This window comes from Terrapene carolina, unplaced genomic scaffold, assembly GCF_002925995.2.
Source record: "Terrapene carolina triunguis isolate 2854851 unplaced genomic scaffold, T_m_triunguis-2.0 Scaffold33723, whole genome shotgun sequence".
Classification (NCBI taxonomy): domain Eukaryota; kingdom Metazoa; phylum Chordata; order Testudines; family Emydidae; genus Terrapene; species Terrapene triunguis.
Window position 1 is genome coordinate 5,399,234 of NW_020698074.1, and position 16,325 is coordinate 5,415,558.

The 16,325-nt window shown below is 40.2% G+C and overlaps 1 protein-coding gene across 1 annotated transcript in view; it reads right to left on the reverse strand.

Annotated features, from left to right (window-relative positions):
* Positions 1–15,672, reverse strand: part of LOC112111148 (probable C-mannosyltransferase DPY19L1) — a 100,995-nt gene extending 85,323 nt beyond the window's left edge. Inside the window, exons 1-7 of the mRNA XM_026663520.1 lie at positions 15,344–15,672; positions 14,250–14,318; positions 8,242–8,266; positions 6,822–6,909; positions 6,057–6,194; positions 2,804–2,924; positions 707–800 (exon numbers count right to left, since the gene is read on the reverse strand). Of these exons, the coding sequence (XP_026519305.1) occupies positions 707–800; positions 2,804–2,924; positions 6,057–6,194; positions 6,822–6,909; positions 8,242–8,266; positions 14,250–14,318; positions 15,344–15,653 (845 nt within the window). The 5' untranslated portion in view covers positions 15,654–15,672. The remainder of the gene's footprint in view (positions 1–706; positions 801–2,803; positions 2,925–6,056; positions 6,195–6,821; positions 6,910–8,241; positions 8,267–14,249; positions 14,319–15,343) is intronic.
* Positions 15,673–16,325: the final 653 nt, after the last annotated feature.

A 16,325-nucleotide genomic window follows, 5' to 3' on the forward strand; every position in this document is an offset into this window, starting at 1 on the left:
AAGTACGAGACCAATTCATCCATCGCCCACTCAATTATTATTTGTTTTTGCACCAGTCTTATGAGAATAAAGGGAAGTACCGGTACATCATGTTCAATAGAAAAACAGAAGTGTGACCGAATCCATTTTGGTTCCTGAATTGTATACAGATACTGTAAATAAAAACAGAAATTCACAGCAAGAGGAAATGTATGCAACTCTTTGTTTCTTAAGATTGCACCAACTGAGAAGGAAAGAAACCTCCGTCTTATGGTTTATAGATAAGAAGTTTAAAATCAAAGGAGCACAGTATAGCTGCAATCAAAGCACTATAAAACTCTGGGTTTGGTTAGAGGCATAACTGAACATCTACATTTAAAAAGAAAATGTGTGACATTAATAACTGAGTTCATGATGTCAATGTTATTAAAAATTTATACTATCCTTCTTACTGATTTCCAAATACTACCTCCTTGATATTTTTATCTTCTCATATTTGCTTAGTTGTAATCCAAATTAAGGGATTAACTAGCTCTTCTACAAAAACAGTATATGTTTAATAGTAACATGTAAATAATGCCCCAAAATAACTGCTTCACTGAATATCCCAAAAAACACTTACATTTTTACTTTAAAAAGTTATTAAAATGTTTACAAGCACTATAATTTTACTAAAAACCATAAACACTTGTTACCATTGAAATCACTTGCTGCTCAACTGTCTTACCTTAGGTATGTGCCATATATGAAGAACAATGACATCATTAGTCCATTTAAAAGAAAGATCACAGCAACATAAAAGGAAGCAGGGTCTCCCAATCCTAACAAACAGCAATTAACATACAGATATTGACAAAAATATACTAATAGGACAGATTTTAAATATGTATCTATTCTAGCAACAAAAAGTCAGAATAACGTGTTATATAGCATGTTACCTTACTACATGTAAATAGAGAAAAATAATTTATTTTTTGATATCTCCAAGCTAACTGAGGGAGTAGGTAAGAGGACTGCACCACCAGAAAATGTGCATCAGATATGCATCCGAAGAAGTGGGTTGTAGCCCACGAAAGCTTATGCTCTAATAAATTTGTTAGTCTCTAAGGTGCCACAAGTACTCCTGTTCTTTTTGCGGATACAGACTAACACGGCTGCTACTCTGAAACCAGAAAATGTGTGAATCAGATGCAGTCTCAAGGCATTCAAAAACAAAAACAAGAAGTCCCACAATAAAGTCAATTTAAAGAACCATGTTCAATACATAAAGGCTGGCAAGGAAAAGATGACACCCGCAGACATTATTCCCTACATGCTGAAAACCTAGGAGGGAATTTCTTCAAAACTGAGGATGAATTGGCTGGCATGTATGGAAGCCCTGATAAGTATCAATATATTGCCTCTTAAAGAAATCAGGAGAATAATTCAAAATATCTTGCTTTTGATTAAGTTAGATAAAAAGTGAATTGTTCTGACTCTGAATGGAGTCATTATTTATTGGGGTAGCTTAAGAATAATGAAGTATTAAAACAGTTACAGCAGAAGTGAATTAGGATTCTCTTAATAGAGGGCAGTTCATACATGCACAAACCCCACAATATACAGTTACAATTCAAACTAATCCATTAACTTTTTATTCCATTATCAGTAGTTTTAACCTTTACATTTATTTTAAAAACAAAGGATATACCTCTTAAGGTAAAACTGGATTTAAAGTCTGTTCCATAAAAGTTTTTAAAGATTTTTTTTAATTAAATGTGAATCTTATTTATACAACTCAGTTAAATTATAGCATATTTCTAAATTTCAAGAGACAAAATGAAAAGGTTGTTTTACAAGACACCTTTTGTACGTAAGGTATTATAAAAAGCTTTATCACACATTATCAAGCACATTCCTCCACATATGAAATAGCAGTTGGTCATGCCTGAGCTCTGGGAACTAAAGATCAGATACAAGATCCTCACATCCATTCCAGCCCATTTAAACTGGGTGAAAGATCCAGATTACCCCAGGAGAGGATTCCCCCAGTGCAATCACTATGGAAGACACTATGGAAGGCTGCCTTCTGAAACTCCCTCACAAGCTCTGGTGTATGGGACATGTAGAGGGCAGGGCCGCAGCACTGCAGATATTTGAGTAGCACTGTCACCCAGACGGCAGTCCAGCAAGGCTGCTTAACTTATACAGCCCCGAGAGCTTGTCCAAATTATGCCAGTGGCCACTGTGGCCTTCAGAGTAACCCAGAATTGGAAGGGCTCAAAGATGGCTTAAAACCAATTTAGGCTTACCTCCACTAGAACAATTGCTTGAGTTTGTACACTTGATTTACTGCACTCAAGCTAGCCTAGCTCAAGTGAGACAGACCGAAATGCAAAACACTTCACTTACACAGTCTAATTTGGATAGCAGCTGAGGAATTACAATTCGAGCTGCTGCATGCCCAGTACATTACCAACTCCCGTGTCCGCAGCATTGCGGCTTCAACTCATCCTCCTCAACAGGCCCATTAGCTCAAGCTAGACATTTTTGCACATGGACGAGAGTTGGGTTAGAGGCAAAACTCAAGTTATAGCTCAAGCTAGTGCTGCAGTGAAGACAAGCCCCTAGTCCTCACCACCTGGGATGCAAATTCTGTGCTATACCTCTACGGGGCATCGCACAAAATCCCATCTTTTCCATGTTTTTCATACACTATGTTGCAAAATTCACTAAAACACAGGCTTAACTAAATGAAAATGAGCCAGTGATGAACACACATTAACATTACTGTTTCCAAAATACATGCAAAAACCACAAGAATACACTAGGGAAAAAAACTTGCCTTCACAGCTTTCAACAGGACTAAGCCTTTCTCCTCTGTTTACAGTCCAGCATGTCTTGGTCTGAAGACCAATAAAATCCATTACCCCTGTGTATATGCGGTACCAGCTGGCTAGGACCACCTGTGTAGAAAATAGGATTTGAAGTTTCTAAGTAGGAACTTAGATTTAGAGATTATCTCAATACCTAAGGCAGCCTTTCAAACAGACAGGATCTAGAAAATGCCGTGAAAGTGTTTCCAAGGCTCTATATTTTTAATTTCTACAAAACTAAGCATTTTGGAGATGATTCACTTTGAATACCCAGCATAGCTCTATTGCTCAGCATTAGTGTTAACACTATACCTGCTTATCAGAAGTCTATATACTCATCAACGTAAGGCAGTGGTTCTCAACTTTTCCAGACTACTGTACCCCTTTCAGGAGTCTGATTTGTCTTGCATACCCCCAAGTTTCACCTCAATTAGAAATACTTGCTTACAAAATCAGACATAAAAATACACAAGTGTCACAGCACACTATTGCTGAATAACTGCTTACTTTCTCATTTGTACCATAACACTATAAAAACCAATTGGAATATAAATACTGTACTTACATTTCAGTGCACAGTATATATAGCAGTATAAACAAGTCATTGTCTGTATGACATTTTAGTTTATACTGACTTCGCTGGTGCTTTCTATGTAGCCTGTACTAAAAGTAGGCAAAGATCTAGATGACTTGATGTACCCCCTGGAAGACCTTTGCATACCCCCAGGGGTACACATACCTCTGGTTGAGAACCACTGTATTCAGAACCATGTAGGAATTGATATATTTGAACATTTTATGGAAGGAACTCTATGGGCCAACTTTGCATAGCTGATGTGTCTCAGGTGGTCCCAAATTTTGCCCACAAAGTTGGGAAAACATGCATAGAACGAGCTGTCAAACAACAAAGTATCCAAATACCCTACTCACGCCCCTCTAATATAAGATTGAATTCATCTGACCAGGACACCTCTAGATATCTGACACAGATAGATGGTTAACATGAAACTGAGACATCTCTTTAGGGAAAATAATCACACAGACATTAAGAATTGCATAATGTTCTTTATGGATCACTAAGTAAGAAGGAGAACACAATAAGGCTACCTCTTGGCATGGCCAGAATAATAGTAATAGTAATGGACAAATCCTGAGTTCCGTATTCAGTTTTTACTCTCTTCTTATTCAGGCTAATTCCTATAGAGAGAATTGGAATTCATCTGATTAAGGAGCTCAGAATTTGCCATAATACCACACTTCCATAGTGCTGCCTTCCATTCGAAGATCTTAATGCATTTTACAACCAAGAATGAATTAAGCCTCAACACTCCTGAGAGATAGGAAATAGTATTATCCCCATTTTATAGATAGAAAATCTAAGGCACAAAAGTCAAGGCAAGATAGAATGTCTGGCTGAACTGAGAATAGAACCTAGGCTATTCATCACTGAGAGCTGTGCTTTAATCACAAGTGACCATTAATCATCCAATTGCCATCACAAAGAACATCTAAACTGACTAGAGGAAAAGCAAATTCTGAAGTTCAAGAATGTCAGGCACACTCATAATTAAAGTTCCAAGCAATGAGAACTGTGACCTAACATAAGAGATAGTTCGAAGAAAGTTGCACTTCAGGGATGAATCCTGGCCCCACTGAAGTCAAGGGGAGTTCTGCCATTGATTTTAGAGGAGATAGGATTTCAGCACAGGTTCCCCTTTTGTATCTCTTTTGTATGCACCAGAAGAAACAAATCAACTTAAATTCTTAAAAAGCACGTTTCCCTTTTTCAGCCCTCCTTGCAGAAACCTGAGCCTTGTGGGGATAAGATTCCTTAGCTACAAACTCTAATGTCGCTCAAAGGACTAAATGGTCGACCAGACCTTAAAGAGCCACTGATACACTTTTATCATGAAGTGAGTTATCAGCTAATGTTACTGAGTGCCGCTGCACACTCAATAAATACTACAGAGGAGATTCTCAAACACCCTTGGTGAGGTAAGTATCTTAGTTAGGCTCCTTTGAAAATTTTGTCTGACATACCCTGCTGTTTCATCAATACAAGAAATTCTAAGTGACCTTTATCAGGAATAAACTCTTGAGTCCATTCAAGGGCTACACTAGTTTTAAATATTATACACAGCTACTCATGTATCTGGTACTAAACACTAACAATATTCTTGTCAAAGGCTTCCTTAGATAACATGGCTAATCATTAAGGCTATGTTTTAGACACTGGTATTTTTAGTAAAAGTCACGGACAGGTAACGGGCAGTAAACAAAAATTCATGGCCCATGACCTGTCCATGACTTTTACTATATACCCCCGACTAAAACTTGGGGGCGGGGGCTGCCCGGGGGCGCCGCGGGGGCTGGGGGAGGGCAGCCCAGGTGCTGGGGGGGGGGGGCAGGCGGTGGCACGTGGCCCGGGACCCCCGCTGGTGCTGGAGCGGGCAGTGGTGCTCGGCCCGGGACCCCCACTGGTGCTGGGGGGGGTGGGCAGGCGGTGGTGCTCAGCCTGGGACCTCCACTGGTGCTGGGAGTGGGGGAGCTGGCGGAGTCTGCAAGCTCCCTACCTGGCTCCATGCTCTCCTCCCCGCCCCAGAAGATCAGAATCTAATCTAATCTCCTGCATACCACCGGCCAAAAATCCTCACTCAGTGATCTCTGAATCAAACCAGTAAAAAATTGTTATTTACTCTACAGTAACTGTAGTCCTTCGAAATATGTTGTTCACATGCACACAAGCTGCTCATCAACAGTGCCTCCTAAACGGTTTCTTAAAGAAACTGTTGGTGATGTGAAAGAAACAGGTTACCCTGAGGTTAAGCAGCATCACCAACCTGCCAGTCTTCAGTAGAGGGAAGAAAAACAAGAAAGCAAGGGAAGAATGAAAACAGATTGCAACTGAAGAGTGGAAAATTAAGGTGTGAAAAATGTCTACAGTTTGATTGACTGATACCTGCTTGAAATCAGTGAGGGGGCACACACCAGTGTAAACCAAATCATAGAAACATATAATAGCTACCTAATTTAAACGAAGAAGTTACCATACAATACTTAAATTCTGTTACACTATAATTAAATGTTTATTTCAGGGAATATTTTTTTCTGCCCTATAGCAGTATCACCCTTTTCAGCACAATCTTTACTTTCTAAATAAAGCACTAGGACATTAACCAGAGTTTTCACAGAAACAGGTACTCCTTTCAAAATATGGCTCACCTCTGGATAAAGATTGAACCTTTTTAACGTATTAATCACCAGAGGATATTCAGTTACTTTATCGTTCATAATCATCCACATTCCATTCCAAAATGATGGTGCTTCAACAATCGTCTTGAAATAGGAATAATAAAGGCCCTAAAAGGATGCACAATTTAGCAGAAATTAATCAAGTAGTACTATTTGTATTGTCCTACATAAGATTTCTTATAATAATGAATTCCACTTAAAAGAAGACTAAGATAAATCTAGTTAGGACAACTACACAATTTTCCAAGCTTCTTCATTTTAATACAATTTCGAAACTCAGTTGTCCAAAACACCCAGAGAACTTCCATTTTGTCTCAAAAGAAGCATGAAATACTATAGAGAAAGGTAGTTAAAAATATCCCATGCAGTTAGGATATACATTTCATTAAAGCGACAGAGAAACTGGTATATGGGGGTAAATGTTCACTTTTTAAATATGTACTTCATTAATAACTTTATAAAGTTATGAAATAGGGTATTTGAAATTGTACATTAGGTCACAATATCATATGTTTAAAATAAAATATTTTTGAAACCTATTTGAAAGGCAACTCAATTTATATAGAAATTGGTACCTCAAAATTAACATATAAATATATGTTACTTAGAAAAAATAACACAAATGCTTTATTTCTGTGGAATTTTGGAAGTTATACAATCAATTATTGCAGACAAGCTTTCAAGACTATAGTGTCGCTTTTTATTTAAATTATTTAGAAGAAAAAAAGATCTAACCATTTCAGTGCGAAAAGCCATCTCTCTTTCCAGCGTCGAGAGGTGAGAAAAATGACGGTCATTTTCAAAAAGAGTTGTAATATGACACCTGCATGAACAAAACCTATTCAGTTTCAATTTTCAGGTTTTGAAACCCGTACTAATTTATACATATGGAAACCTTTAGTAAATATTTTCACATCAGAAAACACGGCAGACCTAATGCAGCTACTGTAATTTAGTCTGGTGTCATACTGATGATTACTTTCCACTCTCTCTCTCTTCACACTATCCATTTTAAGTGAGTTAACTAAAATAAAGAGAACATGAATCTACAAGTGTCTCTTGCAATACCATTAAAAAGGGATTTTTTTAAAAAAAAAAATCAAATACATATATAAATAATATTTTATAATAAATAAAGTGCAAGAGACACGGGGATCAAAAGCTAAGTGCTCTTAAAACTAACAAATCTGACTTCAGGGAAGGAAATTCTGATGTATGTCCACCAAATCAGTGAATGGTTTGGGGGGGGGGGGGGGGGGGAACACCACTTGCCAGAGGAAATATATATTTTGCCTCTGCAAGCATGTGGAGTAGGGTTGGCGCCTTCTCTGGAAGAGAGGGGAGGAGAAAGGAGCAGAACAGACATAACAGCCAAGTGCCTCTATCCCTTTATTAGGAGGAGGGAGGTTGCAAGAGAAACAGCACTAGATATTGTTAGTTTTGGGGGGTTCGTTATAGGTTTTGGTGGGTTGGGTTTTTTTGTGGGTTTTTTTTTTTTTTTTTGGAGGAGGGAAGTAGAAGGGCTAGGGGAGCAGAATGGCTGGAGTTGCTACAGTTTTTTCCACAGACACGTAGAAAAGCAGTCACTGATCCTTTCACAGATATTGCACCTTTAAAAAGTGGGAAGTGGGACTGGAGCTAAGGTCTTAGGAAGAGCGGTAGTAACTGGGAGGCCAAGAGCCTACCGTGCACACAAGAGAGCGAGCATAAGTAGAGAAGCCCTGAAAAGAGGCAAAATGGGATACAGAATTAGTGCATTTATTAATGGGCAGAATTAAATGGGGAACAGAAAGGATTTATTTGGGGGCCCTCAGAACTGACTGGATGATAGGAAGGAGTGCCAGTGAAAATATGCATGGCTTTGAGGGTCACGGCCATATAGGTATTTTTCACCCAGACAGTAGATTTTGCCCTTGAGCAAAAATTTATGGGGAAATCTTTCAAGTTCAGAATCACAAAAACAGAACAATTCTATGTTAAAGACGACAACTTTCACTGAAAGGAAAGATATGAAGATAATGGATAAATTAGTAACCCCGGTAGCTTATCCATCCATCTATATCTATATCTATATATATGACACTTCCCTTTTTTTTAAACATAGTAATATTTCTAATTACTTATATCAACCTTAAGCCAATAAAAATAATCTTACCAGTGTAAAACTCCTGCAAAAGCAGCTGTTTAAATAAAAAAATAAAAATAAAAAAAAAAGGAGGTGAGTGTCTTCATTATCAAACATTTAAACAAACAATGTTCTTTAAAATAATTACAGAACTGTTATTCGGGGCTTGCACACTGCAGACGGTGCTCAACTCAGCTTCTAGGAGAAGGAAGGAATAGGAGTAACCTGGGCTGCTTTTGAGATGAACTTTTTTGGGCAACACTTAAACATCTGGAATTAAATGGACAGTATTAATACATAATACTTCAATACATACTATGGATCATTCAAATGGACCAATTAGAATTCAAGCCATTTATTTCAAATGTCAAGAAAGAAAAATAATAAGCCGTTAAAAGCCAAATGTCACATCTAACTTTGCTGACACAGTACACTTTAATACATCTAAGACAGCAATACTAGTCAGATTTTTAAAAAGTAATATATTCTACAGTTAGCATCTTGTATGTCACAAGATACCTTGCATTGAATAAAAACTAGAAGCAAAACAAAGTCTATATGACTAAAGGAAAAAACAAGCACAATGTCTATGTATTATGTTAAAGAAAAAAGTTACTTACAATTACTATGAAAATCTGTAATGTAAATGGCACAGAAGAACATTCCTTCCCCAGCAAACAAAATGCAGCTAAAAAAACATTTCTCTGACAATAACTTTACATACAGCTTTTAATAAAAACTTAAATGTTTGGTCATATAATTTACACTACACTTTAAATTTATAAATATAAATATACACTTAGAGGAGGCACTGCTAGGCTTGCTGCAAGAACGAGCAAAGTTCCAGCTAGCTGTCACCGGCGGTAAGAAGGAACTGAGAGGGTGGAGGGTCGGCGGGCCCCTATATAGGGGCGCCATGGAGGCACCACTCCAGGGGGCGCCAGGGCCGACCCTACGGACGCTGCTAAGGGAAAATCTTCCGGCTGGCGTGCACATGGCGCACACACACCTGCTTGGAATGCACATGAACAATCACTCGAAGAAGAACTACTAGTTGTGGTAATGTAACCTAGCCTTTAAATCTGCTTCTGTACCAGATCAGTGGAGGATGGCTAATGTAACGCCAATTTATAAAAAAAGCTCTAGAGGCGATACCTGCCATTACAGGCCGGTAAGCCTAACTTCAGTACCAGGCAAACTATAGTAAAGAACAGAACTATCAGACACATAGATGAACACCATTTGTTGGTGAACAGTCAACATGGTTTTTGTAAAGAGAAATCGTGCCCCACCAATCTTCTAGAATTCTTTGAGTGGGTCAACAAGCATATGGACAAGGGTGATCGACTGGATATAGTGTGCGGGAATTTTCAGAAAGCCTTTGACAAGATCCTTCACCAAAGGCTCTGAAGCAAAGTAAGCTGTCATGAAATAAGATGGATCAGTAACTGGTTAAAAGATAGAAAACAAAGGGTAGGAATAAAATGGTCAGTTTTTGGAGTGGAGAGAGGTAAATAGTGGAGTCCCCCAGGGGTCTGTACTGGGACCAGTCCTATTCAACATATTCATAAATATGGGAAAGTGGATAAACAGTGAGGTGGCAAAAATTTGCAGATAATACAAAAACTACTCAATATAGTTGAGTCCAAAGCAGACTGTGAGGAGTTACAAAAGGATCACACAAAACTGGGTGACTGGGCAACAAAATGGCATATGAAATTCAATGTTGATAAAGGCAAAATAATGCACATTGGAAAACATAAAATGATGGGGTCTAAATTAGCTGTTACCATTCAGAAAAGAAATCCTGGAGACACTGTGGATAGTTCTTTGAAAACATCCACTCAATGTACAGTGGCAGTCAAAACAGCTAACAGAATGTTGGGAATCACTAGGACAGGGATAGATAATGAGACAGAAAATATCAGATTGCCTCTATATAAATCCATGGTATGCCCACATCTTGAATGCTGTGTTCAGATCTGGTCACCCAATCTCAAGAAAGATATATTGGAATTGGAAAAGTTTCAGAAAAGGGCAACAAAAAATATTAAGGGTATGGAACAGCTTCCATATGAGAAAAGATTTAAGTCTGGGACTTTTCAGCTTGGAAAAGAGATGACTAAGGGGGGGATAAGATAGAGATTTATAAAATCATGAATGATGTGAAGGAAGTAAATAAGGAAGTGTTATTTACTCCTTCTCATAACACAAGAACTAGGGGTTACCAAATGCAATTAATAGGCAGCAGGTTTAAATCAAACAAAAGGAAGTATTTCTTCACACAATGAAGTCAACTTGTGGAACACTTTGCCAGAGAATGTTGTGAAGGCCAAAATTATAACTGGGTTAAAAAAAGAAAGAAGTTCCTGGGAGATAGGTCCATCAATGGCTATTAGCCAGGATGGGCAGGGATGCTGTCCCTAGTCTCTGTTTGCCAGAAGCTGGGAATAGGTGACAGGGGTAATCAATTGATAATTACCTCTTCTGTTCATTCCCTCTGAACCACCTGGCATTGGCCACTGATGGAAGACAGGATACTGGGTTAGATGGACCTTTGGTCTCACCCAGTATGGCCATTTTTATGTTCTCATGTTGTAGTGCTTTTAATGCTCTTATTTGGAATAATAAAAAACCACCCAAGACTCCATTCTGCAAAGATTTATGCACATGCTAAATCTTTGAGCTCAACAGAACTATTTGGTTGCTTAATGGGACAACACACATGCTTAAAGATAAGCACATATACACATTTTTTCAAGACTTGGAAATAATTATGTAAAAGGACTCTGTTGCAGCACAACTTGAACGGCATACTAGCATTCAAGCACAAACATGTTAGCATACAAGCATAAATATAATTTGGGAATGAAGTACTATTGAAAAGGGAAGCCATTTTTAAGTCACAACATACGGCACAGATCTGCCAGCAGAACAGAGGCTGAGATTTCTTCATACAATAGTCAAAATTTACTGGTAAATGACTTACTTATGCTTTCAAAAATTCAAGAAGGAATATCAATCATATTATAATTTGTTATATTCTGTCTTGAAATTTAATTATGGCAAAAGAATAACAGTTTACTATTTTTCAGGCTAACTATATAGATTTATTGAAAATTAAACTGGGTGAGGTTTTCCAAGAGTTCAGCTCCTAATGAAGCATCTAAATGAAATGACCACATTTTCCAAAGAAAGAACAATTGAAGCTGCAGGATGCTGAGCACTTTTAGAAGTCCTGCAACTTCATTTAGCTGCCTAAATAGGAGCTGAGCTCTTGTGAAAAATCTCACTCTAGTAGTCGGTGCTTAGTACTTTTGAAAGTCTGGCCCTTTCAAGATTAAGATTACAAGATTAAACCAATAACAAAACTGTCAAATGTTTGTCAAATGTTCACATTTTTAATCAGATTTTGAAGTAGACCTCACATATTTACATTAGTATGGATTTATATTCTGTAGGAATAAAAGGGTATGACATTTATACCTGTAGCATTCACTTGTTAGCCCTGGTGTCACGGCCAAATTTCAGATCTGGAAATTATATTCTGCCTGCCTAAATCCCCTCTGAAATTTCAGCTGAACAAAGTATTCGAATCCTGCCTGAAATTGGTTGTTTAGTGTTGCTGTGCCTTTTAAACAACAGTTATGTTTCAGTCTGAGAGGATGCTGCATGTCATTGGTGAATGAAACAATTTATTGACAATTTACTTATCAATTACTTCGTAATAGGAAGAAATTTGCTATTTAAATGTTATTTCTCTAATACAATTTCTTCTAGAACCTAGCCAGGCTTAGGGCTCATCTACACTACCCGCCGGATCGTCGGGCAGCGATCGATCCAGCGGGGGTCAATTTATCACGTCTAGTATAGATGCGATAAATCGACCGCTGAGTGCTCTACCGTCGACTCCGGTACCCCACCAGAATGAGGAGCGCAAGCAGAGTCAACGGGATAGTGTCAGCTGTCGACTTACCACAGTGAGGACACAGCGGTAAGTAGATCTAAGTATGTCAACTTCAGCTACTTTATTCACGCAGCTGAAGTTGTGTATCTTTGATCGCCCCACACAGTAGTGTAAACAAGCCCTTAGGAGATATCAGTAAGATCAAATACCACTATCAGCAATATCACCCAAAATTTTACAATACATTAATCTTATTTTAACACCAAATAACTTCAAAGATATTTAACAGATAAATTTGATATGTTTGTTGATTTTATTTTACTTTTTTTAACTTTAAGATCCAGCATTTTCATTTAACATGGCAAACAGATATTTTACAATCATTTCCAGTAGTGTGCCAATAAATTTAATTTTTGTCTCATAAGCATAATATATCAAGGAATCATCTTCCTCTCATCCTCAAAAATATAATAAATTTGATATTATATCCACATATAGTTAAGTGCTCTTAAGCTAATAATGACAACTAACAAAGTGTTACAGAGATTACGGTATTGAAGCAATAAAGGTCACAAGCTAGGGAATGTCTTGGAAAATAATGACTGACCAGAAGAAAGCTGATGACCCTAAACTTCCATCTTAGGCCATTAATCACAGCCAGTTATTAATTTCTCCTGTAAGTGTCCTGGGACAATGGCGTTACTAGCATATAAATTTAAAAAATTGAAAAATATGGGGCTATTTCCCCATCCTTTTCCAAAGTTACATTCTGAACTCCTATACTAACAGAGTAATAATTTTCGTAAGTTGTTAGAGGAAGAGGATGTTTGTAATGTTAAGAATAAAAAGATTTAACTGACTGAATAATTAGTTATTTATTACAAGTTCCAGATGCATTTCTAAGGAATTATGAAAAATCAGAAGTGTACACACACATGCACATGTTCACACATATGCACACCTGACAAGGCTCCTTCCCCACTCTGAACTTTAGGGTACAGATGTGGGGGCCTGCATGAAAACTTCTAAGCTTAACTACCAGCTTAGATCTGGTCCACTGCCACCACTCCCAATGTGCTAATTCCCTTCCCTGGGTAGCCTTGAGAGAGACTTCACCAATTCCCTGGTGAATACAGATCCAAACCCCTTGGATCTTAAAACAAGGAGAAATTAACCATTCCCCCTCCTCTCTCCCACCAACTCCTGGTGGAGCAAGATCCAACTCCCTTGGATCTAAAAAAACAGGGAAAAATCAATCAGGTTCTTAAAAAGAAGGCTTTTAATTAAAGAAAAAGGTAAAAATCATCTCTGTAAAATCAGGATGGAAAATAACTTTACTGGGTAATCAAACTTAAAGAGCCCAGAGGACCCCCTTCTAGCCTTAGGTTCAAAGTTACAGCAAACAGAGGTAAACACCCTAGTAAAAGGTACATTTACAAGTTGAGAAAACAAAGATAAAACTACCACACCTTGCCTGGCTGTACTTACAAGTTTGAAATATGAGAGACTTGTTCAGAAAAGATTTGGAGAGCCTGGATTGATGTCTGGTCCCTCTTAATCCCAAGAGCGAACTCCCCCAAAACAAAGAGCACAAACAAAAGCCTTCCCCCCCACCAAGATTTGAAAGTATCTTGTCCCCTTATTGGTCCTTTGGGTCAGGTGTCCGCCAGGTTACCTGAGCTTCTTAACCCTTTACAGGTAAAAGGATTTTGGAGTCTCTGGCCAGGAGGGATTTTATAGTATTGTACACAGGAGGGCTGTTACCCCTTCCCTTTATAGTTATGACAACACCTAATAAAAAGTAACAAGTATCAGTCGAATACTAATACATTTGTTTTGAAATTTGCATTTTAGCTTGCATAAAGGATTTTATTGTTGGCTTAACTGTGCTCTCATTTAAGTCAACACTAAACATTATTGAAAAGCCCATCCTAGATATTTATTTGTGAGAGTGAGTGAGTGGTGCACGGGCACCAGAGACACACACACACAATGCAACAGGAATGATAACTATCATGCAAAGAAGCATCAGGGTTTTTTTCCCCCCTCAATTACATTCCAGACAAACTCAGATATAGTACATTTTTATAAAGCAGTGAGACCTTAAGAATTGTTATGTTTGTCTGCTTACCTAATATAAAAGTGAACCATATCTTGCTATCTGCTCTCATGATGAAGGCCCCTTTTTCTTCAATAAATACTATAAAAAGAAAATAACTGTCTTAGCAGTATTTAGATTTAAACTTCAAACAATTAAAAGCAATTTCATTTAAAGAGACTGTTCGCAGGCTGCACTATTAATATTCTATAGCCACCTTGACTTGACTTCAAAACAGCTGAGATAAACTGGGCACAAAGTGAATAAACATATTTAAAAACAAAAATCAAGGTGACTACAATAAATATTTTATTTCTACAGAGTTCATGAGAAGTGTTTCTAAAGACATTTTGGACAAAAGAGAGAGTACTTAACAAAATAGATTTACATTTGAATTGTCCAACTTTGAAGCATAAAGTTCTGACTTTTTTTCTTTTGCACCAATCAATCCCCCAGTCCTTTTATCAAGGCACCTGTCAAGTGCCAGGTAGATTATCCCAATAGTAATGAAGCTAAATAAAATTAACATTTTTTTAAAGATGTAGTTTCTGATGCTGCATAAATGGTGTGTAATGTCCTGTATTGTTTTTATAAAAACCTTCAACATTATAAGGTTTTTTTCTCCTGCTTCCTGGCTGCTACTTTCAGGGTCCTTTCTCCTTGGGCAATTGACTCTTACAGAGTTGGAACAGTGAAACTGACCCCACGCATCTGACTGCTGTCAACTCCAGTTAAATATACGGGGGAGGAATAGAAAGAAACACCCCCCCCCCTACTTTTTCAATTAGAGAGTTACCCTGAAACACAATTTCCAGGCAAATTGGTTTCCAACCTGCCAGCGGCCCTCGGACAGCGGGGAGCGCTCCCCGAGCAGGGCATGGGGGGTGTTAAAGCCTCTCCTGCCCCAGGGGCTGCGCTGCCTGCCAGGGAGGGGGGCTGCGTGTGTCTGTGGCAGCATCGGCCCAGCAGCACCCCAGTGTGCTGGGGACAGGAGCACGGAGACGTGGCTGGGAGAGGGGCCTCGGGGCTGATGCTCCCTGAGGGGAGCAAATCCCGTTAACCCCCCTTCCCAACGGGGGCACAAGATGGAAGCGGCTTTGTGCACAGTCCTCCGCGGTCCCGCTCACCTTGGAGCCCGTGTCTCCAGCCCTGAGGCGACCCCTCTTGGCCCAGGCCCAGCAATTCCCTCACCCTCTGGGCCAGGGGGCCGCTGGGTTTCTGGGGCTCGCTCTTGGCCCCTTTCCTCCCGGTTCCTCCCTTCCGCATGGCGCCGGCCCCGCAGGACAGCTGCCTGCCCGGCTGCTTTTGCTGCAGCCCGCGGCCGCTCCTGGGGCTCGCTCCGGGCTGGGGCGCCCCAGCGGCTTGGGGCGGGGGCGGCTGAGCGCCGGGGGGCTTGAGCGCCGACTCTTTGTGTCTGCCTCGGGTTTGCACGACCATCTCCGCATAGTCTCCGCTAGCGGGGGTGGGGGCGGGGCCGGGGAAGGGCAACGCCCCGGGGCGGTCACACTCCGCTCTGCCCTGCCGGATCTCAATGGGTGGTGCTGCTGCTGGCCCGGGCCGCGCCGCCTGCTCCGCCCCGCAGGCCACGTGGAGCAGGCGGGGCGCCGGAGCCGAGTCTAGCTCCCTCCCCGGCAACGGGCACCGGGCGTTCTGCTGGTAACTGTCACAGCAACGGCCGGACGCCGGGCCCGCGCGCCACCCTCGAGACCAACGGCTCTGCCCCCGCCTTCCTCTCGCTCCTCTGACCCTGACAGCCGCCCTCCCCCAGTGCGGCTCTGCCTGCCCTCGCCCCGCTGCTCCCCTGAGCCTCCGGCCTCTCCCATGCTGCTGGGAAGCTTGTCCTGGTCCCCTTGATCCCCTCCTCGGGGCTGCCCCTCTTGCGTCGCCTCCCTTCCTGCCCCACACCGCTTCCTGGCTCCCTCTTGCTTGGTTGATTTCGTTAAAACCTTTTCTTTAATTCAATAAAGTGCTCGAGCTGGAGCTGAACGGTCGGGGCTTTGGGTTGCTTTTAAATGTCAGCTGGGGCGGGGAGTCGCGCTTCGTTCCCTGGAGCTAAATTGTCAATCGCTCCCCAGCCACAGGAGATGGCTCCCCTGGCCCTCCGCTGTG